The sequence below is a fragment of the Paralichthys olivaceus genome, chromosome 23 (assembly GCF_024713975.1).
Source record: "Paralichthys olivaceus isolate ysfri-2021 chromosome 23, ASM2471397v2, whole genome shotgun sequence".
NCBI lineage: Eukaryota > Metazoa > Chordata > Actinopteri > Pleuronectiformes > Paralichthyidae > Paralichthys > Paralichthys olivaceus.
In genome coordinates this window covers 10,088,100-10,113,340 of record NC_091115.1, presented here as the reverse complement: position 1 = coordinate 10,113,340, position 25,241 = coordinate 10,088,100, and the positions used below count along the sequence as shown (strand labels likewise).

Genomic DNA, 25,241 nt, shown 5'->3' with positions numbered 1-25,241 from the left:
ACATGATCTCATGAGGTGTTCAGGGCCCTGAAGTTCAGCCTCACATTTTTAACCTTGTGTGATTTTCTATTAGTGAAATATATGGCTTTTACTTCACATTTTATAATGAATAAAAATCCGTGTTTTTCATTTAATCGACCTTCGTTTTGCTTTTAGACAAATTAAAGACTTATTTTATAAAGGAAAAATAATTACCTTCTTATTTTCTGCCCTTTGTCCCGTGTTTCCAATTTCCCCAAATTGCTGAATTATTAATCATCACCCAGATAAAAAATATAATTTTAAATTAGAGTAGCTCCACATAAACTGAGACAAACCTTCACCTCTGTTAACAGACATATTTCTTCCAGGATTCCGCTCTGGATCCAAGATGACTTTGATTTTCAAGGAGCTGAACGCACCCTTGGGTGTTTTCTCAATTCTTAAGTGAATTAGCACCCCCCTTGTTTTTTTTTTAATTGCCATTGTGTTCCTGTTCTCACTCCACATCCTGTTAACCTGGAGGAAAGGCAAAACGTTTAATGACTGAACATGTAATAAGTGGTTTCAGATCACAAACAGAAAGTGGAAACAATCCTCCATCACAAATCTCCTTGTAGAAATCTATTAATGCATTCGTATTACATAGGGCAGTTTATTGAAATTGTAAATGTGTTAGGTGCCATTACGCATGATCTTCTACACTCACAAAACCATAGAAGTTTGAACATTTATAATAATAATAATAATAATCATTTGCTGCTTCAACATTACATTCAAAGCTGTAAATTGTTATAGCTACATTTTTGTTAAAAACACAATATTTACATTAATTGTAATACACAAATTTGTATATTTGGCATACGTACATTAATCTCATCGTATAATTTACAGTTTCTCAAGAAACATACAAACAATACTAAAAGCTACCCCCCCCCCCCCCCACACCCACCTCCCACAAAAAGGTTGCACAATATTTAAGATCGATGACTATCTTATACCAAAAATGTTCCGTCTGTTTCACAAAGCTGTGTCCGCCCGCCACAAGACACGCACTCCCCTGCAACAACAGCGTTGAACCGAGCCACTATTTTTAGTGCAGTCGACTCACGTCCATTTTTTAATCAAACAGAAAAGTAAATCTCAACTGTACAAATATTTGACAATGATTAATTTGTAAATATTTCTCTGATAGAGTCAGTCGTCGTGCCTTTTAAGGTCACCGCTGACAGCGACACTCCAGTTTCAATCACGTCTTCGTCACACGGAGACTCCGCGGTGACGGAGCAGATGATAAAATATTGTTTGTGCTTATCTAGAGTTTACATGTGATCAGTAGATTACAGTTCAATCAGGATGAGTGGGTGCAATTTTTTTTTTTCAATATTTAAAAATGTCTCTTTAGTGGAGCATTTCCAAACTTCTTGATTCCAGGTCCCATTTAAAAAAAATAATAAAAAGCACATTGTACATTTTCCTTTGGCACAATACTTGGTAGCCCCACCCCCCTAAAGATCTGTTATCATTTACATCATGCAGGAGGATAAGGGTGTGTTCACATAAATGGCAACGACCAATGGTAAACTCCAGCTTTGAAACATGCACTTGCACTTCCAGGCAATTTGTGAAACATAAGAAGTTAAATTTAAGAAGAGTAGAGTTGTGGCAATTTATTTAATTTATATGCATCAATATGGAATTGAAATACGTCTTCAATTTGGTCTCAAAATGTTTATAATCATAATATTCCTTGTTTAACCTGTTTCTTGGTCTGTGCCAGTGGTTGTGTGGATATGAGAACACACCCTCGTCTACTACACTTCACTGAAATGCATACTAAAGGCCTCTAGCACCTTTTTAGCCACATCCAATACAAATGTACTGAGTTGTTAAAAAAAAAAAAGAAAACGTGCAAGACTCACGGATAAAAGACTCTGTTTCCAATACTTAAGGCAAAAACAACTCTTATATATACCAATATACATATTTTTGAGATTATTACATCTATCAAAACTGTGTTCTGGTAAACATATGTCGTGACTGACCGTGGCGACCTACTGTACGTACTAGAGCTAAAAGTGCGGAATGACCGAGTCGAAGTCAATGCAATGCCCTCTAGTAAATACAAAAAGAAGGTTTCTCCCTTTTGATTTTTTGACTGCCAGTTAATCTGTAGGCCTGTTTCTTTTATTGGAGTGAAGGTCAGGAATGCCAAACTGTAGATCACAAAAAAAAACAAGTGTGCCCAGTAGAAAAGTGCAAATTACGCCAGTGTTGTTTCTTTCGCCTCCTTCCACAAACCCCCTCAGACCTGGAGCCTTATCCAGCATCTATAGCTGGGACACCTTCCTGGGCAGAGGCCTTGGTCTTGGGACCCGGGGGTCCGAGGTTCCTTCCAGCTTCATGCTGCCCGTGCGGAGCTGGTGAGGCTTGGGCGGCAGCGCGGGGGGGTCAATCTGCGGGGGGATGGAGAGGCTGTGGGGCAGTGGCACAGGTCTGCGCGGGTTGTTCCTCTCGTACACGCTGTAAGGAGGCGGGGTCTTGTTCTCCCTGCGGATAGGCTCATCGGAGCCGCTGGAGACGGAGTTTGGCAAGGTGGTGGGCGGAGGCAGCGGGTGGGGCGGATGGTCCCCTACGGGCAGCTCCGTGCCCGAGGCCTCCGACACGCTGCAGCGACTGAGCGAGGAGATGCCGCTGCTGTAGCTGCCGGAGAGGACAGGGGAGTTGGAGACCAGGCTGGCGGACTGGCACTCGGTGGGCGAAGGGGTGAAAGGTGGCACCATGGTCTGAAGGGAGAAGAAACGACAGGAAGTGATATACTTCTGTTTAAAGAAACAGGAAGGAACCAAACTTAATGCACTTATTTGCCTTCTTGCTGAGACGTTGGGTTGTGAGCTGAAAAATACTTTTTCAACCTCAACGTATCTGAAATTACTTTTTTGTAAATTTGAAAATGTAGTAACATGCTTTTATAGTTTGCATGTTCTCCCCATATCTGTGTGGGTTTCCTGCAGATTGTGATTGTATATGGTTGTTTGTCCTTCAAAAACGTTGTGGGCCATTTCCGTGGTAAGCATGTGACCATATTGAATCCAAAACACTGACGCAGCCATAAAACAACAATAAAAACTAAAAAAAAATAAGTTGAGTCGGTGAACAGATTGAGAGGAGCAGGTTTTTCCACCCCGTCTGCTGGCCCTGTGCACTGAGTTGAAGTAACGCAATATGCTGCACTAACACCCCCCTCCCCCCTCTCCTCCTCAAAAAATCCAATCACTCATCAAAAATGTTTTTCCAAGCAATTACACCATTCTGCTATTATATCTGCAGAGACTTAATTGGATCTAGTGGAGTATGCAATTGATCAGTAAGGTTGTACTGTAATGTTTTCACATAGCGTTCGCCTGGTGAGTGTATTTAATACAATGCTGATGAGCTGCATCAACTCCTGGTCAAGTTTTCTGCAGAGAGACTAAAACTACACCTAAATATGATTTCTACCTCTGGTTGGCACTGTGAGTTTTCTGCAGGTTCAGTACTGTCCTGGGGTTTGTGGTCTGGTAATGGGCCCCTGACTAATGTGTGTGTGTGTGTGTGTGTGTGTGCATGTGCCAGATAATGGGGCCTGCTGGAGGTCCGTGGAGGACCCGTCTCTGGCTGCGCCGTGATGGGCAGCTTGAAACTTCGCTCCAGGCCTCTTCTGATGCCACAACACACAAATGTGGAGACAGGCACACCCCTATCCACACACTCATGCACAAACACATGCACACACACAAATCTGATTGACAGAGCGTGCTGAGTGCCAAGCTGTCATTCACACTTCGGTTTCCTTTCCCTCACACACACACACAAACACACACATTTTCAGCTGTCACATGTAAGAAGACACATCACACTTGCAACAAAGCTGGAAGCTCAGCACTGCTGCTTGTGACGAAGCCAACAAAGAAGATAAGAGTTAACAAGAGAAAAGGCTTTGGTTCACAGCAGCTTCTAAACTAAAGTCTCTCACTGCTTAGTTAACCTCTGCTCGACCTCCTCTGCTTCTGCAGACTGGTGTTAACTACTAAGAGCCTCATTAACAATAAATCAGAGCTTGGAGACAAAGCGAGAGTAATCACTTAACTGTAGATAAACAGCAGAAGCAAAAAACCTTGAGGTCAGAGATATTAAAAACTCACATCACATCAGAGTTGAGAGATGCGGAAGGGAACATTGAGGACAGTTAATCATCACATTACCAGTAGAGGGAAAGAAAATTAACAAATAGGGTTCACGCTTTGAAATTAAAATTCACTGACAAGTGCATGTTGTCGAGTTGAATGAATCCATCTGGTTTTGCATATTCTTTTCAAGCAGGACAGATCACATCCAGTTTGAATTAAAGCAGCTCTATGCAACGTTTTTAATCTTAAAATAGCAGCTTCAAAATGAGTTTGATTGTTTATTGACGCCCCTTTTCCACTGGTCATAAAAACAACTGACACCCACTAACATCTGGCGTTTGCCTGCAATGGATTCATTCAGCATTCACTCCCTCTTCAAATGACTCTGCAGCAGAAACAGGATTTCACTCCGGCTCCAATCGGCACTGATGGAAACCAAACACTTGAGTGAATGTGCTAATTTGGCAATACAGCAAGGTAAGGGAGCACTTCAGTGACTATTTATGTTGTTCCTGGGGAGAAAAACAGAAAACACAAACTCCTTTGCTGGCAATGTGAAAACAGTCAATTGCCTTTTTTGAGCAGGTTTGCCCACGTTTAAAAAAACCTGCGTATACCCGCTAACTTTGGCGTAAAAGACTTGGACTTGGAGGAGGGAGAATGATTTCCCACTAATCGCCGTGAATGTCTTTTCATGCTCTATGTAACTTTTATGAGTGGGTACGATCTCCTGTGAAAAGTGTGGGACTGACTGATAGTCACAGTTTAATCAGGCCCACAAAGTAATGCTGAGCTGTTGAACAGTTAGAGACTTGAAAGTCGTGAAAAACCAGCGTTTATCTCTGATATTCAGCCAGGAAACTTTTAAAATATCAAGAATAATAAATAGAGTTTGGTTTATTTGTTAGAGCGGCAGCTTCAGGAAGCTGGGGCTCATGGGTAATAACCACTGTTCAGTTCAATGAGAGGGAGAGAAAACAAAACTGAAAAAAACCTGAAAACTTAAAGGGAGGGAGGAAGTGAGTGATAGAAACATAACCAACCTTTTGTGGCGATCGGGACGTGGGGACGGGCGACTGCGACCTCATGTTTTTAGCCGAGGAGCCTGCTGACAGTCAGAGAGAGAGACAGAGAGAGAAAAGAAGAAAAGAGGGCAAATTCAAATTAGCGAAGCATTTTCTTCCTGACACAAGGATGACAGCGTGAGTCATGCAAACATACACACACAGAGATGAGAGGGCCAGTCGCTTAAAGCATCAATGAATCAAATACGTGCTGATGTTCTGCAGGTCCTTAAGGCTGCTTTAAGCTGTTTCTACATCCAGCAGCTGCTACTGCTCCACGCAGAGAGGGCACGAAAGAGGAGGGGAGGAGGGGAGGAGGGGAAAAACACTCCATCTGCTTATAACACTGCTGGGCAACGTGATACATCACATAGCAGTGGGGAATAAGTGGAATCTGTTGCATCTGTAAATAAGTAAATAACTAAAACACAGTTTGAGTTGATGATGGATAAAACTGTTGTTGAGATATAATGACATGCATTTCTAAGGGGGATTGAAAGGAGAAAAAATAGGGATCCGGGAATTGACTGGAATATCAATCGGCATTGATTTCAGTTTTTTCTCAAAGCTGCTGGCGTCGTGTGTGTGTGTGTGTGTGTGTGTGTGTGTGTGTGTGTGTGTGTGTGTGTGTGTGTGTGTGTGTGAGCTGAAGCGAAGGAAGCAGCAGCTGAGAGCCTCAGATGGGGGGAAAATGCCAAGAAGAGGTGGAGAAAGCACCAGGTGTCAAAAGTCAGAGAGGAAGATTAGTATCGTTCTTCGCTGGAGGAGTCGCAGCGACGGGCCGGTTTACCTGAGTACGGAGGCCTAGGAGGGACAGGAGGGCAGAGCTGTTTGCCCACAGAGTCATAGAAGGCTGGAGCGCCCGTTTTGACACTGTCTAGGCTCCAGCTACTGGGTGTGGGTCTCACTTCACAGCACACAGAGACATCAAGAGTCACATGACAGGAAATGGAATCACAAAACACAACATGGAGAGGTGGGATCATGTGTGACATCGATGATGAAACACCCAAACAATCCTGATATAGTTTTGTGGTGAAAATAAAACAGACATTTGTTTTACAGTGTTGCTCACTGAAGTATGAACTTTTAATAATAAACCTTACTCTAAAGAAAATCAAAATAATCAAAAAATATAAACTTTTGACATCCTCCTTTGCAGCTGTAATAATTACTGTGGCCTCTACAGGGTTTTGTCACTCAAACATGAACCCACAGTAAATTGTTTAGGAGCACATGTTAACAGAAAAAACAGTTTCATTGATTTAGTTCATGAATTTCTATTTTTGCCGTTAATGAAACAACTCGCTGTCAAGAGACGTGACATCGAAATGCAGGATTCTGCTCATTAGTGCAACAGGTCAAACACTTGAGAAGGAGCGAAGGATAGTTTTTACAATTTAGAAGCACACAGTGTTGCTCATTACTTTGAAAACTGTGAAGCATTCCAGCAAAGATTTTCTTTTTAGACGTAACTTTTTATTTGGCTTTAGTTTCATTTGCATCATTGAGAAATGTGCATGAAAAGAAACAGAGAGCAGAGAAATAATTAAGTTCACTGCGATGCCACACCTGCAGAGTCGCTGTGAAAGCAGAGTAGTAGATTTATCTAAATCACATATAAGACTTAAAATAGTACTTTTAAATAGAATGTTCTTGTTTCAGATCGTCCTTGTTCTGTTCTTTAGTTTACAGGTCACTTTTAATCAAACATTAAGGCGTTCAGACTTTAAATCAAGAAGCCTCTGTTAAAAAGTTAAGCTGCAGTTTACACCCACGTCTATTTTAACTTTGAGGGGATTCAATAAAATGAATTCAGTCATAATTAGCATATGAATACTTGTCAGATCTAATCTGTTCATCCTTTGAGTCCAGGTAAATGTAAATTATGTCAGAATTTAGCATCATATTTTACTGACGCTATATTTGGTATCCAGAGTTAAAGGTTCAAGATGAATCACGCTTTTTCTACAGTCACGGGTTTGGTGTAAATTCTTGCAGCTTTTTTCACTGTCATATGCACAAAGGTGTGATGTCACCATATTGTGTCACTTCATCTATCTCTCGCTGCATTATTCACAGATCCCTCTCCAATCACATTGGAGGCGTGTGTGTTCCTGCGCGTTTCTCACGGAAGCTTTCGCATCCACGCACTTCGCGCCTCCTTCCGAGGCGTCTTCTCCTTAATGACTTCACAAAGTGCTTTGAAGGCTGCTCCTGTTTTTTGCGGCTGCGAGCGGCAATGATGGAGGGGGAGGAAACTGCACATGTTCAGTTTTGCCGAAAGTTCAGAGAAAAGCAATCAAACCGCTCAGGTTTTTTTTGTATTAATTACACGCTGGGGAGCTGCTCTTGATTTAGATGCGTATTTTTCCTTAAAAACATAAATAAATGTATGGATCTTCTCTTGACTCAGCTGAGCAAAAAGACAACCTGGGGGAAATGGATTCATGCATATGGATGTCACGCATGTCCATTAGCACTGCAGGGATATAGAACCTGCCTTTTCATCACCAAGGTTGGATGAAATGCTATAATCTAGAGAGATTGTCTGGTATAATTGAACCCAGCATGCATTTGCGTTTTTTCCGTGTGTGTGTGTGTGTGTTCTGACAATCTCCCTGAAGCAGCTGTGTGAAGACAGATGCCCCCAGTCGCTCTGTGGTCCAACCGTTACACACTCACACTGCATGTCCAGACAGATGACCACCACGCTGCAGTGGTGTTAGCATCAGTGAGTGATAGAGAAGTTGTCTGCTACCACTGCAGCAACCATGCAAGATTTTGGAGTCAAAGCAGCGACGCATTTTAACTCGGCCCTACGGCGACTGGAAATAGTCAGGCACTTCCTCATTGACACCTTTATTTTCACTCACAGTTTTAATTGACCTTTTACAGTTTAAGTTTGCTGACTATTAAATTAGCTAATGCTTCTTTGCATATTTCTTTGTTATTTGAAGCCATGAGCAGTTCTTTCCAAGCTGATCTGATTTTCAGTCCTAGCATTGAGCACAGCTAAGTTAGCTCACACTGGTCACCATAGATACGCATCCTGTCCTCTTTAACTCCTCATCTACACTGCTTCTGTGGGAACTTAGATCAATTTCCCATCACCTTTGCAGACCGCTGTATTGCTATTGTGTTCCAGAAGGAATAAATATTAAAAGTAATAATTTTAAAAGTCTACTTTAGATGCTCTGCTGTTAAAACATTTAAAAATAATGAGCTCTCTTAGAAACTGTTATGTAAACTGTAAATATGGTATTTATTTCATCTGTTCTGTTTTTTATTTTTTCAAATGCAAAGCTTGTCCAGTCAATAAAGACATTTCCTGTTGTATATTTTGTATTGAATCATTTGTATATCTTTTGGATTTAGTTTATATACAAGCCATTACTATTGTCTCCCCACACCTTACATGCACGTTTACATTTCATTTATATATTTATGTTCAGAAAATCTGACTCTACACATGCTGACATTATGATTCTCCTGGTGGTGAAAGGTGAGAGTACATTCAGAGTGTTTCTGGGAGTATACGAGGGGTCACTGTGCGGAAGTAAGATACAAAAATAACAGTGTTTTACCTTTGTCTGGCGCTGAGAGGTTGGGGTCACTGCGTGGTAAAGTGGAGTCTCCTATCTGATGAGGAGGGGCTCTCTGCACACGGAAGAATAAGCCCAAAATGAATACCAAACACACACAGCAAGAAAACAATACAAAACAACAGCTTTCAAGCATATAGGAATAAATGAATATTGTAAATAAATAAATACTGTGTGAAGTTATTTTCTTATAAAAGATAGAGGGAAGAAAGAAAGGAGCAGAGACGGAGAGAGAGAGTACTGAATGTCGAGCAGTGGGTGAGCACATCCATCCTAAAAAATAGATAAATAAGATGTTTTTTTTACCCAGGCGCTGTAATTACAGTACAAGGTATACATGTAATTGGTGTTTGTAATAATCAATACGCCATTAGTAGCGAGCAGTGCTTCACTGTTGTGAGGTTGGAATCATTCTTTCCCTCCTCGACATCGACAGTTTCAAACCGACTCTTCTGATTCAACAGGACAAGAGAAACAGGGGAACTGTTCCAGGAGCATTGACTGAAAGACTCTGAACAGCAAACACAAAATGTTTCTGTTACAGCAGCTTTCTCACCGAGGACGGAGCGTGTGTGATTGTGTTACGCACCGCCCTTCAGCGAGAGAAGAACCTGCAGCAACATGTTGTTCTAGTTGTTATTGTAGGAACATTAGATTGTTTGTGCTGGACTGTGCCTTTCTTTTTGTCCCTGTCTGCTAAAAAAGACCTCGTGCTGAGTGTCCCCGTTCGGGATTTTATTGAATTTTTTTCAGAAATCACACATTGAGATAAAATGTTCAATACAATTGTGACTTTGTTTTCTGTCCCAGTTTGTGACATATATGCAGCAGCAGGTCAAAAGGACATTTCTCTTTTTGTGTTGTGCTAAATCTCATCCTTGGGCATCAGGTTGAGATCGATAGCACCGTGGCTGCTGAATTTACACACAGACTCAAAATGTAACACAATTAAAGCTGAAGATTATGTTTTTCTTACAGGTAGTAACAGGTAGTAACTTTGGTGACTCCATGTTTTTATGTTCACTATGTGTTGTCTTGTAACATTTGAGCACCAGTAGGTTTTCTATAATGAATGATGATTTTGTGTTGATCGTGTTACCTTTTAAATATAAGGGGTTTGTTGTTTATATGAATCTTTTTTTAATTGTTTGGACCCAGATGTTTTATTTGTTTGTGTCAGTAAGATAAAACCATCCACACTATCAAGTGACTTTCTTTTATGTACTTTCACAGTTCATGTTTTCATGATCACAAAAACTGTGGATGGAGAAAATAAATGGTATTTTTACTTTCAGAGCGCCTGAAATCGCTCTAATGTCAATCTTTTGTGATTCCTCTGGTATGCTAATATGCTAAAGGAATAAATTACAAGCAAAAACCACTGCACTTCACTTGATCCACGCACCATCCATCAAAAACATCTGAATCCATATCATAGACATAGACAGCTGTACACGGAGCTGATTTATCAGTCGTTTGAAATCTAATTAGCGAGGTCATCAAAACTGTTTCTGATCCTAAAGATAAATAAATAGAAAGATGGATCAATATCGTCTTTATTATAACTTGACTCAAATTGTGTGTGTGTGTTTTACCTGTGCAGGGTCCAGGGGGTTGGGAAATATGGCACTGACTGGTCTCTCTCTCGGAGACAAACAGGCGTTTTCTCTGGAATGCTTGTGTTTTTCTGCCATTTGGGGAGAACCTGTAATACACACACAGTATGAGATAACACAGTGTTAGAACATGTACACACAAACACAAACACACACACACTTAAGAAAGCGTGCAAACACATAAGGGACCAAATAACAGCAAGGTGTTCGACTGTTACCCAGAAATGCTGGCCACAAATCAGGAGAGGCCAATCTCTCCTCTCTCTAAGACTCCACACCATTCTTTCAGCCTCACTAGCTCCACAACATGATAAATGGCCTGCCTGCCACACACTCACACACACACCCGAGCGTGCGCACACACCCACACCCACACACACACACACACGCTCACACGCACACACACACACACAGTCCCTCACCTCCTCTGTAACACTGGACAACCACAGTTGAAGGAGACAGGTGCAAACCCTCAAATCAGGAATCACACATACACAAACAGGCGAAGACTCGCTCGTACCATTTTCTGCAGCAGTTCCCCTCATCTGGTGTTAGCTACCGTGTGGATCTCAAACCATTAACGAAGACGATAGCGGTTGGAAGGCTATCTCGTGAGTGTGCGATACCCATCACCGGCTCTCATTCAGATAAGACCACACTAGTAATAACTCTCTCAAGACTTTATAGTTGGACAGAGGCAGCTTTTTAAAAGGGTGAAGCTGACTGTTAGCAGCTCGCCAAAGGGGAGTGTATTCACTTGCGTAAACGTCATCATAAATTCTTAATCTTTACAATGTGGATCAGGCAGAAACACAGAGGTTCACACTCCACTGTGAAGTGGACATGGACGCCCGGGGTCAACGTAGGCCTGGCGATCGTACTGAGGTCAAAGAGGGACACTCCACACCGCTGCTATTGTCTCTCACTCGCTCTTGATTGTTCACTAGGTGCATGTTTCTCTCGAAGCCATTTGTCACACATCTCATCCCAATTCAGTTTTTCATCTTGGCTCATTTCGTATTCCCTCTATTTCTCAGCCTCTAACTTTCCATTCAAGCCTGTCTTCTCATTCTTGTCTCTCTCTCTTTTCTCTCTCCCTGTCCTCATCTCCCTCCGCTGCACGGATCCCCCCAGCTGTCATCTAACCTCGCCGCCCTCGCCAGAGAAACCTCTGTGTGCTTCCTCTGTTTGCCAGCTGCTCTGGATTGAGATATCAGTTAAAAGCTGTTTACCGTGTATCACATTGCAAAATGAGTCAGTGGTGCAAAGCGCCGGTCTCACCTCTGGCACTGGACGGGGCTGAGCTGGTGACGTTGGGCGAGGCAGAATGGTTGGAGCTGAGGCTCGAGGTAGACGGACTGGGCTGTGGGGACGACAAAAAGGACAACTGCATTATTATCACCACCAGAATATCATCTACAGCCGTTAACGTGATATACAATGTACCACATGAATGAGCTTAATTTATACCACAGGACATTACACTTTACTGTTTTTGTAAATGAATTAAAACCCACTATGTGTCAGGTGTTGTCATAAGACTAAAGTTCACTGTATCATACTAAAAAAATTTGAAGCCAATAACAATCCTTCATGTTCCCATATTTGAAATAATTGTGATGGAATATATATTTCTTGAAAAATGTTGACAAACCCTCAACCAGTGAACTGCAGATGTCAGCTGTGGCTTCAAAAAAGTAAACATTTGAACATTATTATTAGAAAATTAAATAAGAATATTATTTGTATCTGTTGTGTTTAGAAAGTCTAATATGTATCTGTGTAAAACTGAGAGACTGGACTTCATCTAAATTTCCAGTTGTGACAAATTGTTCAAACTTTTAAGTAAAATCTCATTAGAAAAATAAAATAACATAATAAATAATATATATAATTATAATTATTATCAGTGTTTACAAAGTCAATTATGAAATTAGAAGCACAATTTCCTGTTACACAAATATATGTGCGTGTACAACCATCATATCATAGAGTATGTCATCATGATATGAATGTTTTATGAATTGGAAGCTATTACCTTAACTTCCCAAAGAACATGCTTCTGAAAACATTTAGCAAAAATCATGTAATAATGTTGAAAACACAGCAGCTTCTGTAGCTCAGAACAGTGTGGTGTCTCCAGTGTGGTCGTGGGGGATTCGCGAGTAGATGCACTTTGTAGATTGAAACACACACTATGATAATACACCTTTCAAGAAATGGTATTTGATCTATAGAATAAAAGCAGCAATGATCAAACATAACGTGGTAATCTCTTCAGTCAGATCCTCTCTCTCCTCGCGCCTGCTGTAGTTCCGGCCCTGCCAGGTGCGGAGGACGAGCCTGCCAGGAGTTGTCAGCAGCTTTCTGAATTGGCCAAATCCAGTTTAGATTACTGCCCAACTCCAGCAGGCTCCCTGGACAGACCGCACAAAGAATCGTGTCCTTATTTGATATAATCACGAGAATTTGCTCGGCCAGACAAAGCTCCAAACAAACAGAGGGGAGGACGGAGAGGGAAAGGGGGCCAGAGGAGAAGAGGAATGAGGCCAGAGCAGACGGAGGGTGGATTAAAAAGTATTTCAAGTGAAATCTGCAGGGAGCATGAGGGCAAACGCTGGGATGTGGATTCAATCTACTACCTTAAGAGCCTTTGTTTGGGTGTGTGGTGAGGCATAAGAGATTGCATTGGGTGTCTGTAGAAGGATTTTTCTGAGTTTTTAAACTCAGAAACACAAGTGTTTTGGCTCAGTTTTAATCCCCGTCCATACTAATAACATACTAACCAGACAAACACACAGCATGCACCTGCTGATGTACACAGAACAATAATAACCTACACATAACTGTATCGCTGTAAAATACAGAATTTGACTACACAACAGCTGTTAGCAAAGACAACAGAGTCAGCGTCACTTGTAATTGATTATTCACGTTGCGTTCTACACTGGCAGCCGAAGCTAGTGTCTGCTGATTTATTATGGAAGGGGGGCCATGTGATAGGAGTGTGGCGAATCAGCGAAGGCTACATCGTGACTGAAAAAGACTCAATCAGCAAGCTGTTGTGACTGTCTCCACTTGATCGTTTCCAAACATCTCCATCCCTGGAGTTTTCAAACAAAAATGGGACCAGTAGCATTTTCAAACTTCTCCCTTTTCTACAAACTCAGAAGCGGTGTGGACGCCAGGTGTATTCTTAACAGAGGTGATGGGTGAGAGACGCAGATTATACCTGCATGTTGAAGACTTCATCCGAGCTCTCTGATTGTCCTGTGATGTTACTGACTTCATTGGAGGCTTGAGATGACAGAGATGACGAGGAGTAGCGGTTCACCGCCGGGTAACTGAGGGGACTGAGGGTGAGAGGAGGACAGAGAGAGATGGTTGTGGCATTTTTCCGGAATTGTAGACAAATGCTGCTTTAGCTTTGAGAGGTTTCACTCACCGAAAAATTCAGAACAGGCCGCACAACGTCAGATGAAAAAGTCAGACATGGGGAAGGGAACAAGACAAACAGGCAGAAAATGTCAGATAAGAAGGAAATAATCGATTCGGCAATCACAGCATTTCATCAAGTATTTGTCTGGAGAAAGGTCAAAGTGTAAAAGAAAGGTTAGGGAACAAACAAAATGTGGTTTTTTAAAGGAAGGTGAAAGCGGACGACTGTAAACCAGTTTTGTGTTGGCAAACGAAAAGAAGCAAAATCAAAACTTAACAAGCAATACACGAAATGTCACTTGGAGATTGAGGTGATGTGACTGTCTGAATTCTCTCTGTGTGGCCGTGCCCCCTGGGATCGGACCGGGGAGGCAGAATGTCGCAGGTAGACAGAGTGGTAGGGTCACTGAACACATCAAAACACACACACACACACACACACACACACACACACACACCGAGCCCAGATGAAGGCACACTCGTACAGAATGAAGGAAGAAGAAGAGAGCAGAGGCACAGAGCGTGATGTCCGAGGTCGGAAAAAAAGGTGACGACCGATGTCTGCGGTGAAGGGCAGCACATCAAGAAAGCAAAGAAGGTCAGACACCATGAAGGAGAAATTCTGAAATGTATCCTGATCCTAAAGTAAATGAGCTTTTCGGTGCTTTTTAAACTAACTGACATGCAATTAATTCAGTGTTGGGATTTTTCTCAATCAAAAATCACAGAAAGACGAAACCTTGATTCATTAGAATTCAAAAGTTATTCCAAACTAGAAGTTATTTTCATATGTTCTGGGAGTGTGCCCCGGTGTTCAGATTCCGAAAGACGGTTCTTCTTATGCTGCATTCACATCGAACCAAATGGACAAAATGGTTGCCAAGTGTTAGAAGCCTCCAAACTCCTCCTCTTTTCTTGGGTTCTGATGTGTGCAGAGTTGTCATCTGCTCGAGATCATGGAGCTAAGGGATCAGTTAGTTAGTTCTCATTCTCCACCTTACCCATTACTCATTCTCCAACATCCCTCCCCCAGTTGGGGGAGGGATGGGTAAGATTCCTTTTTTTAAGTTTTATTATTTATTACTCAATTATTGTTATTTGGAAATGTATATTTTGTGTGTGTGAGTGTGTTTTGTATACCTTTGATACATGTTAAGTAAGTACAAACATAAAGTACAATAAAAAAACATACATAAAACAGAATATTACAGAAGAGAAAAAAAGAATTCACCTCCGCCTGACAATCCCTCTGCCACCGTCTGGGCTGATGATGTTGGGCACAGAGTTCCTGCAGGTTCGCGGGCTTCCATTGGTGAAGTGCAACGGGCTTGCGCCAACATAAGCAGGAAACTCCTGGGGTATCAAATTTGAGAAGAGGAGGTGTACATGATTGAATGTTTATTCATGCCAGTGTGCAGCATGCGAGTAAAATACACACAAATGCAGATGAAGTGTTGAGTGCTGCATGAGGAGTGCTTCCATAAAATACTCCACTTAATGATTTGAGCAAAAAAGATGCTACATGATCACTCTGACTACTCGCTTTTTAACGTATTTTACACAACACACTAAAGGAAAGTTGATCCAAGTCTCCTACCTGTATGCCAAGACTGGACTTCATCAAGTGAAACTGGTCCACCAGCTTCTTGTGGAGAGGCCTCATGTCCTGAGGAACAACCTTTTCATGCACAGCGAGGCCGTACTCCAGGATGTGAGCCTGTGAGATGAGAGCTGCAAGTGAATCTCTCCTCCAACATCATCTGTGTATCTCTGCTCATTTGTTCCACACACAATAATAACAATAATAATAATGACTTTATTTATTTCACTTGAAATGCACAAACAATCAGAGCAAAGAAATAATAGACATGAGAAGATAAGCGTTTTATGCTTGGTTAAAATAAAATATGCACAAAAATCTGGGTTAAATCAGATACATCAAGTTTATCTCATCATCTGTTATATGTGCTGAAGCTTAACTGATAAATTGGCCAACATTAGCTTATCTGATTTTAGTATCAACATATAGTTGAGGTTTTCTAAATCAATCTTGTATTTATTGTGTTTATATAGTTGTTCACTGGAAAATGTTTAATTCAGTACATATCAAATGTCCATCTTTATATGAAGTCTATGGTTTTGCACAATGAAACCTACTTTTACATTTTATCCCCTTTTAAAAAAAGACAGGAATATAATATTCATTTCTAATCTAAATGGCATTATAACATTGTAAGATTAAAAAACAACCCATGGTTCACTTAGTCGTTTGTTGAGGACAGTTTGACAGCATCATGAAATCTTTATCTGCATAAAGAGCAAGTAAGTGACCTTGTGTTGAGTGTGTTGTGTCACCAGCTGCATCCAAGGTTATTTTTAGTTTCCTTGTTGCAGATCATTATTATATCATATTGTTATTTTTTTTTTCTTTGAATACGAAACACATTATGAACATACACTCCACCTTTAAATCTCTTATTTACCCACCTGTTCAAACATGAGCTCCCTCAGACGCCCGATCTTCTCTCCATCCTCGGGGTGATTCATTATGTAGTCCTTCACGAAAAAGGCCTGCGTGGAAACAAAATGCAGGAGATCTGTTATGCACACGCACCAGGAGCTGAAGCAGTGGCGCTTTCTGCATTGCAGTGATACCTGGATCCCAGCTGGGATGACTAAGTGAATTAGTGTCACTAAGTTTTTGTTCTTGTTGTTGAATCCTTAAAAAAAAACGCTCATGAAAAAAAACTTAAATAAGCAAACAGAGTAAACTAACAACAAGCTCAGGTGGGGTGTAATATTGCTGTCTGGGTTTAAGTGTTGTGATATCAATATCAACTTCAGGGACCAGAAGAGAGCTGCAAAGCTGCTAAAAATACACCAACTCTGTGCCAAACGGACGATAGAGGATTTAAATGATCACACTTTGATTTTGGAGCCAATTTGGTCTCAGGTTTTGAAAGCATTTTTCATGTTCAATCATGTCTTTGCTTCCTGTTACAGATCACGCCTCTTCAAAGACATCATGCTCCTTGATTACTGCGCTTTCTCTTCGCTTTCCCAGACATATCCTTCCAAAAAACAACTCCAAAGAGAACCAGATGAGATGAAAAATGCCCCAGGTCCGCTCTGAATCACGATAACACCAGGTCCCCGCTGTTTGCGACGCCATAAACACCTGTGATGTGTCTGCGGATTATGGCAAAGGCTTTTCAATCGCCGTCAGAGTATGCAAAGAGGCGAGACAACGGGCCGATGAAATACCCCTGCTCACAATCACGCTTTATAATCTGCCACAGAGGGAAACACAAGGTAAAAGAAGGGATTGCAGAAAAAAGAAAGATCAGCACAATTTCTCCCCTCAGGACACAGCTGTCTATCTCCAAAGAGACAGAGCTCGATGACGATTAAAGAGCAAAAGATGCTGCTTCGAAAGGGAGCAGACACAAACATGTAGATACTCATCAATGAATGTATTCAACCCAATGGCTCAGTGAAATAAGGAACAATAGTATTCCAGTCAGATGACAGCCTTCATTAAAGAAGCAGAAATTAGTATGCAACGTTCATGATATCACGTTCCACTCATTTAACACATTACTACGTTCTTCGTCGTTAGTGTGATAGTGAGTACAAATGCAGTGCAGGAATCTGAGTCAACAGCTCATTTTCTCTGGTTCTGTCACGTTGTCTTTTGGAGGAAGATTTGAGGAATGTGCAATACAATGAAATTCTGTTTCTAACCTGACTTATTTTCTGTGGTGTACGGAGATGTTTCAGAAACAGAGTGATATTATCAACTGATATCACTGATCATTTTGTTAAGAAAAAAAGATTCAATTTCAAAGCTGAGGACGTAAATTCTTTGAATATTTATCAATTTAGAATGGTTAAAAAAAATATTAAGGAAGGGAGGAGGGAAGGAAGGAGGGAAGGAAGGAGGAAAGGAAGGAGGGAAGGAAGGATTGCATGGTGCGTGTGTGTAAATATTGAAGGATTGTTACATACATACATATATTTCGGAATTGGATTTTTTGTGTTTAAGGTTTTTGTCTGCTCTTTGCTGAGTTAAGTCTCTTTGTCGAAATGTAAAAAATAAATAAGTATGTAAAAAGTACAAACGCAGTAGTGCCGATGTAGTGCTAAAGAGAAGTGCTGCGTTTCAGCAAGAAAAATTCCATCCAAGGACCTCCGGAAAAGCCAGCGAAAAAATAATCAATAATCTTCAATGAGTGATGGAAATTTCTCGTCGGGCTGCGGGGAGTGAGACCTCGCCGTGGAGTGGCTCAGTTAATCATTAGAAAAGTCCAATTAGAGATGGAATGCTGGGGGGAGGGGGAGGGGAGAATAAATCAGACAGCATTCCCCCTCGAGGGTCTCGACTCAAACTTAAGCAATAAATCTGAATATTAACAACGACAATTTCTCCTTCATTTGTTGCAGAGCGAGCCTCCACAGCTGTCAATCGGCATTACGCTGAGAAATTAATAGATTTATAGAGACGCGTTCCGCGGGGCACTGCTGCATGTGATATTCTGCAATGAGAAAAATATGCGCTGATGTGAGTGAGTGATGTGTTTACTGCAGAAATCATTCCATCTGGGTTCACCTCTTGCTAAATAAAACAGAAATCTGCCACTTTCTATAGTGTATAATACAAACATATAATTTAGGAATGGTTGGATGAAGTGTGAAGTTGGTGGTGGTACTGAAACAGCATTTATGCACTGGCAGGCATGGGAACGGTAGCCCCAAAATTATATTTAAGTGAAGTGCAGTACTCTAATTGTAATGGAAGCTGGAAACTATATTACATGCTTCTTTTCTTTAACAAAATAATAGCAATGGAAAGCACTTCAGTGAACCCGTGCCTTTGTGGCTCTATGAACAATCCTGCAAACCCTAATGGGCTACTTCTACACAGAGGCACGCTCTCCTACACAAACCTAATAAACACTCACGCGTTACACACACACATACACACTCATGCACATAACAGACATGAACATTCAACCCCATATACACACTCCCGGTGGAAAGGAATGGTTGCTATGCGACAAAGAGCTTGTCGCCGGAACCACTCAGTCTGTTATGAGAAGATTCTTAGTTGTAGTTTTCTTCAATTGTGCTCCTCCTGGTTTAGAAATTGCTCCGCACTGTGGCCCTGCAATTGTTTTCCATCAGGGAGCTTTTGGAGGAGCAGTAGATACAAGTGTGTGTCAATGAGATTGACCATATATGGGTGTTGCCACTTCACCGTATGATACACTGGCTGCATTAAACACTCCCTTCTCATTCATTCGATCCTTCTATCCATCCATTCCTCCATCACCATCCATCTCATTTCCACCCCTTCCTGCTCGATACTCATCTATCCGTCTGCTCAAACTTTAACCCGGCCATTCATGCATCCATCCATCTATTCATCCGCTCCACCTGCTGCAAAAAGCTTTCTCTCCATACATCTTCTCACTAAAAACCACCTTCATGCATCATTAGACAATCCATAAGTCATAGCTTCTCACGCCTGCCTTCAGTTTCTAAAGAACCCTCCACGTATCCATCCATACCTCCTGGTAGCGGGCCAGCCCCCCGTTGACAGCGGCGTCGATGACCCCGTTCAGGCACATAGTGAGAGGGTTGATGTTCTGCATCTGCCGGCTCTGACACTGGGTGATCAATGTGCGCAACTGCAGATTCTTGTTCTCGATCACCTCGATGGCGTTCTCCAGCGGGCTCACCTCCACCTGCGAAGGGAGTGAATATAGAGGAGAGAAAAAAGTACATCAAGAGGCAGCTTTTTCTTCAAATTTATAGAGGGGGGGGGATGAAAACATAATATAGTGCTGAGGTGCATTATGGGAAGAGTTACAATGAGGACATCTTGGCCATGATGCCTTAACCATCTCTTTCCATAAGGGAAAGACAGCATTAATTCAGTTTTTGGTCTCCACCACCTCCTCAGGGGAAAGAATCGGCCTCTTTAGCTTCTACATCTTCTACTACGTTCACCAGCAGGCTGCTAACTTTGTGTTAACACTGTTTGGTGCTGGGTCAGAAGCTTTTAGCCTCTTTTTTAAATGTAAGTGCTGCTTGCATCATCAGAAAACAAAGCCAATGCTGTCAGAATGAATCAAAACACCAACATTTTAGGCTGTGACACAAAAACAATGAGCTGAGAGGGAAATGCGTGGTTGGGTGATGTGTGTTTTTATCTCTACCAGTGACACATTGCACATCCATTTGGGCCACTGTTAATATAAAACAAGGATTGCAGCAGCTTTAAATATAAGACATACTCTGCATTACTGCAAACACACGCATGATTAGTATACGGTTATTTTAGCGCACACTCACGCACAAAAACAATCTTCTCCCTCTTTCTTTTTCTTCCTCTGTCTCCCACAAAGCTTAATCCTCTTGCTAATAGAGCTTTTGCCAGTTCTGTATTTTATATGCTATTGCACTGCATGACCATCATAGAATATCAGTGGGCTCACAAACCACAATTACACACAGCACGCGGCAGCAGCTCGGCACGAAAGAATATGCGCTTAGACAGAGACAGACACTGAGTTGTGTTTTGCATACGGTGGACAAAACAGTGTTTCAAATCCTCCCACTCCTCAGAGATCTGAATGACGAGATCCAAGACGAAAGGCTTCTGAGGGGGATTTACACGCAAGACGGTGCGGAAACGAACTCTAATGTGATGGTGATTCCAGGCTCAAAACAGGGTATTGAAAAAACAATTTCCAATATAAATCGATAGGAAAAGTTAATCAGGAAATACTGGTTGGAAAAGTAATGACGTTTAGCACGATATCCATCAATCCAATGTAGGAAATCAAATGTGTCCAATAGCCTCAAACTCATGACCTAGGCTCTTATTGTTCAATGTAATGACCTGGATCGATGCTGGGGTATTGGCCGGTCTTTCTCTTTTGTAATAAAAAAAAAAAAAAAAACACAATTGTATTATGGCGTCCGCTGTGCGGCTGCGTGTTGCAGATGTGTCTTCGTGGTTATCACTCACCAACTCCCTCTTCTCCACCTCGAACCAGCGGGAGATGCCCGGGAGGCTCTGGACCAGCGTCAGGGTCGTTCTCTCCACCCACAGGCTCTGCAGGAACACACAGCACACTCGAGAGTATTACTTCACATGCTGAAAATAATACAATCCATAGCTACTTGTGCCTGATGCACAAAATTTTATTAGATATACGTAGTTTGAGGAAAAGCATGTCGAGTGCACCTACTGCCAAACGCTCACTTTAAGGTGCAGGTAGATGGCTTATATCTCATATCATCATTCATGTTCCACCACTTAGCCTGTCAGCCAACATGCTTGTCAAAACGTCAACATCCCTCAAGGTCATTCTGACAGCACGTGATCTATGTAAACTACAGTATCATCTGGTGTTTGTTGTATGCACGTGAAGAAATTTGGGCTCAAGCTACACCAATGATCCCGGAGTTCCATCCCACCCGAGTCTCCGTCCAGTACTTTTACATAGTTTGCACTTCATGTAACATGTAAGTTGTTTTAATCAAGTGTTAGTTGATGTGCTGCTTCTTGTTCTCTAAAGATCCTCAGAACTGCAGTCAAAGTGTTTTAATCGCTTCCCTGTGGCTGGTTCCTGACTAGGTCATAAAGCTAAGACTGACTCCTGATTGGTCGAGGGTGTGTATCTGGGAGACCTTGTTACTACGGCTCAATCTTCTCAGACTCCAAATGCGTAAAATGGCGGTGTCCTTAACTAAAATATTTGGCTTCATTCCTGGATGGCGGGAGGAAGTGGAGGTGCGTCATTCATCTTAAATCACAGTCTACATTCTTGATTAGTCTAATATGGTCTAAAAGGTGAAACTGTATTACTGTGATCACAGCGGTTTTCTGCTGAGCCCTCTCCACAGCCAAGTGAGGATCAAGGTGCTGACACAGTGCCGCTTAATTTAAGTTTAGGATGCAGTGTCTTGCTCAAGGACACTCCAGCAGGGCAGATAAGTGCTGACACGCCGCATCGATCCCCCATCCTGAGGTTGAAGTGGAGGCTTTCATGTCACTAGACGACCCCTTTGCCCTCTATTGATTCGGGGCGTTTTAAGGCCGAGGACCGCACCTGAACACCACTTGTGTTACAGTTTAGAGAGCAGGAAGTTAAAAGAAGAAAACAACTAAAGTCTCGACCTTTCTCCTGAAGACAGAAGCTTCTTTGGAAACAGCTTTTTTTATCTTTGGGTTATTCTCTTGACAGTGGTGCGCAGGAGGCTGCGTGCTCTTCGGTACCACGCAAAGGTTCACCATATATATTATTCTAACCTGAGGCCAGCAGTATCGAGTCCTGATGGAAATGGGATATCATGATTACATTATCCAAATAGCCTTGATGGAGGCGAGATAACACGGCTGCATGGTCCGTGTGTGTTAATACTGAATATTCATGAGCCTAATATCACGGTCTCTGAGGTGTGTGTTTTTGAGCGGAGCTTCATGCAGCACAGACTGGTACCAGTTTTTTTGAGTATAATTAGTAATGCAGGAGTCAAGATGAATAAAACATTCGCGACACGCAGACTAATATCTGGGTGCAGGTTCAAACTGTCACTACCTACACAGGCTCACGGTCGATGAATGCGGTAAGGGAGGAAGTAAATGAAGGTGTTTCAGTTTGCAGTGAGAAAAAAATACAATCATAAATGTATAATTCAAATTTCTGAAAACATTACATAGCACGACATTTTGCAATGACTCCCCGCAGTAGGAGGCCACGAGTTCATTTTTAAAGGCTTATTTTCATATGGCAATAAAATCTGTGATTTTTATGGAGTGAAAAAGGGGAGGAAATTATACAGAAGATAAGAAATGAGTGCATGACATTGCCCTCTTTGCATTTGCCCATGCTTCATGTGGCTGTCTATGTTCTTCTGTATTTCTTGTGAGTTTTCCCCCTGTACCTTGAACTCGTTCTCCTTGTCTTTGGTGCCCTTGTGAAAGGGCCGGTCGTATCTGAACCTCCAGATGTGATTGAACTTGTAGAAGCTTTTGATGTTGTCGGGCACTCCGTCTCTCTGCAGCACGTCCTGACTCTCCGGGATCGGAGTTACGGCGTAGATCTGCAGGTCTGGGAGGCACCGGAAAGTTAAGGAAAGAAGCGAGAGAGCAACAAGGGAAAGCACTCGAGACCAAAACGGACAAGATTCTTCACTGACCTGAAAGAAAGAGGGGGAGAGTCGCGAGATGCAATTACACACAGATGACAAGAATACACACACACACCAGACAGGCAGGGGTTTGCAGGGGGGGGTTCAGTGCATCATCGGTGCCACATGAGAAATTTTAACGGATGGTACCAGAGGCTTAAAATTATTTGACATGAGTCATAACCACGAAAACAAATATGCGTAAATAGTTCCAAAAAACACCAATGTTAAGACAAGCAAGTGTGACACTGTCTGTGTCTCCTAATCCTCTGCTACATGTTTTTACGGAACAGATTTGACGGCAGGCTCGATGTTGTTGGCCGAAATGAGTGAGAAGTGGGAGGAGGAGAGTCACGTTCAACACAACAGGCGTGATTGGCTGGAAAGACGTCATGTGAGAGGAGATGCTCCCAAGACAGATTATTTTTTATTTTGTGTCATAATGAACCAAAAGATATATGTACACTTCTTCTAATAACAACAAAGATCTCTAACTTTGTGTTTTGCTCTGTTGCTGTAGTGTACAGCTGTGTGCAGCACTTCTGGCAGACAAAGCTTTTACTGTCCACACAGACGAGTCAGACCTCATCGTATATGCAAGAACCATGTACTGCAGTCTGTGTACATGTCGCTAGGAATCTGTTGCATGTGAGGGCGACCTTTCTGCGTGTGCACCCCCGCCACTGCCCTCGACTGAAATCATTCTCTGAGAGACACTGTACATCGTGGGGATTTTGGCATTATTGATCCTACAGAGAAAATGAATGTAAAAATGTGATATCTTGTCTAACAGTCCTCTTGTGAAACCACATACAAATTCACTAGATTTGGATTTGGATCAGCACCAGATTGCGCACCCTAACGAATATCAGTCCCCCAGTATTTAGCTTGTCAGATGGAATCCAGGTCAAAGAAGTCCTCCATGTACTCACTGCAGCCTGAAAAGCTTGCAGCGATAAGTGCATCGTAATAAATGAGGCAATTCATATCAACATTTTTATCAATGTCGAGTTTCTCTCACCTGGATTATAGCGAGCGAGAGGAGGCTGCTCAAAGAGAGTAAATCAGAACAGTGTGTTTGTGTGGATTCCTGGAAATGGGCCGTTTGATAATGACAAGAAAGCGATTGTGAGAGGACGAGTGAAGCATGGTGGGTGATAAAGTGCCTCATTACAGGATAAAGTATATGAGCAGTAAGAATGCTGTGTGTGTATCTGTGAGTGAGTGTGTGTATGATGGGCTGCCTATACTCAACTACGTCTGCTCAGCATTGATGTATGTGTCCACAAACGCACGTTCATTTTGTTAGTGCGTCTCTAGAAAACCAAGGATACACTGTGCGTCCGCCTGGTAGATGGTCTGGTCCGGCTGGTTGACGTGCTGCATGGCGATGGCGTGGGGGAACTCGTTGAGCATCCGCTGCTGGAAAGCCTCCAGCCTCTCGTAGTCATGGCCGCGGCACACAAACTCCTTATTCTGCAGAGGGAGGAGGGGGAGTAGAGGACAGCGTGGGGTTAGCTTGACATCTGGTGGCCGCCTGCCTTAACTGCAGCCTCATCTGCAAACTCCACCAAGGACAGAGGCTGTTACATCATTAAATGGCATTGCAAAAGAGTTGCTGAATGTCACTTCGCTGGAGGAGTCTTATATAAGGAAGTTAATTCTTTCTGCAGGTCTTGTACGGAGAGGGTGAAAATATGACTGCTCAACTGTCACACAGGGAATATGGAGATTTCTTTACCCGTAAGAAGAAAGGGAACTTTTTTCCATAGAAGCCGACTCTGAAGAACTCAGGTTCTAGTCTCTGCTGGTCCATGATCTTGTCGTAGAGGGAGGCTTCCATCATCTAGCAACAAAATCACGTTATAGCAACAAAAAAAGTTTTGTTCAAGGGCAGATCCAGGAGAGCACAGGCCCCTGTTTAATATGACTGAAGTGTCCCTGACTGTATTCTATTTGTAATAATAGTCACATACTAACAATACTAAGAATAAATACATCAATTTGTTAATCATTTTTATTTTTTGAAGTAAACAATCTGTCAGGACAAGGGACAATTTTCAAAACATACTTAATGAGGTGTGGCTCTGCTCAAAGTCACAAAAGGACTTTTTAATGCTTTTAAATGTCCCTTTATATATCACATAAGACATGTTTACTATGTGA

General features: G+C 42.1%; 1 protein-coding gene across 6 annotated transcripts in view; it reads right to left on the bottom strand.

Annotated features, from left to right (window-relative positions):
- Positions 1-618: 618 nt before the first annotated feature.
- Positions 619-25,241, bottom strand: part of dock4b (dedicator of cytokinesis 4b) — a 107,172-nt gene continuing 82,549 nt past the window's right edge. For 2 of the 6 annotated variants that reach the window (XM_069519653.1, XM_069519655.1), the window contains 15 exons: positions 24,817-24,921; positions 24,410-24,551; positions 22,830-22,996; positions 20,908-20,994; positions 19,442-19,618; positions 16,359-16,442; positions 15,469-15,588; positions 15,103-15,224; positions 13,666-13,777; positions 11,715-11,796; positions 10,413-10,522; positions 8,800-8,872; positions 6,003-6,119; positions 5,192-5,256; positions 619-2,765 (listed from right to left, as the gene is read on the bottom strand). In XM_069519653.1, the coding sequence (XP_069375754.1) occupies positions 2,310-2,765; positions 5,192-5,256; positions 6,003-6,119; positions 8,800-8,872; positions 10,413-10,522; positions 11,715-11,796; positions 13,666-13,777; positions 15,103-15,224; positions 15,469-15,588; positions 16,359-16,442; positions 19,442-19,618; positions 20,908-20,994; positions 22,830-22,996; positions 24,410-24,551; positions 24,817-24,921 (2,019 nt within the window). In that variant the 3' untranslated portion in view covers positions 619-2,309. The remainder of the gene's footprint in view (positions 2,766-5,191; positions 5,257-6,002; positions 6,120-8,799; positions 8,873-10,412; positions 10,523-11,714; positions 11,797-13,665; positions 13,778-15,102; positions 15,225-15,468; positions 15,589-16,358; positions 16,443-19,441; positions 19,619-20,907; positions 20,995-22,829; positions 22,997-24,409; positions 24,552-24,816; positions 24,922-25,241) is intronic. The other 4 variants (XM_069519654.1, XM_069519656.1, XM_069519658.1 and 1 more) reach the window with 3 other exon arrangements.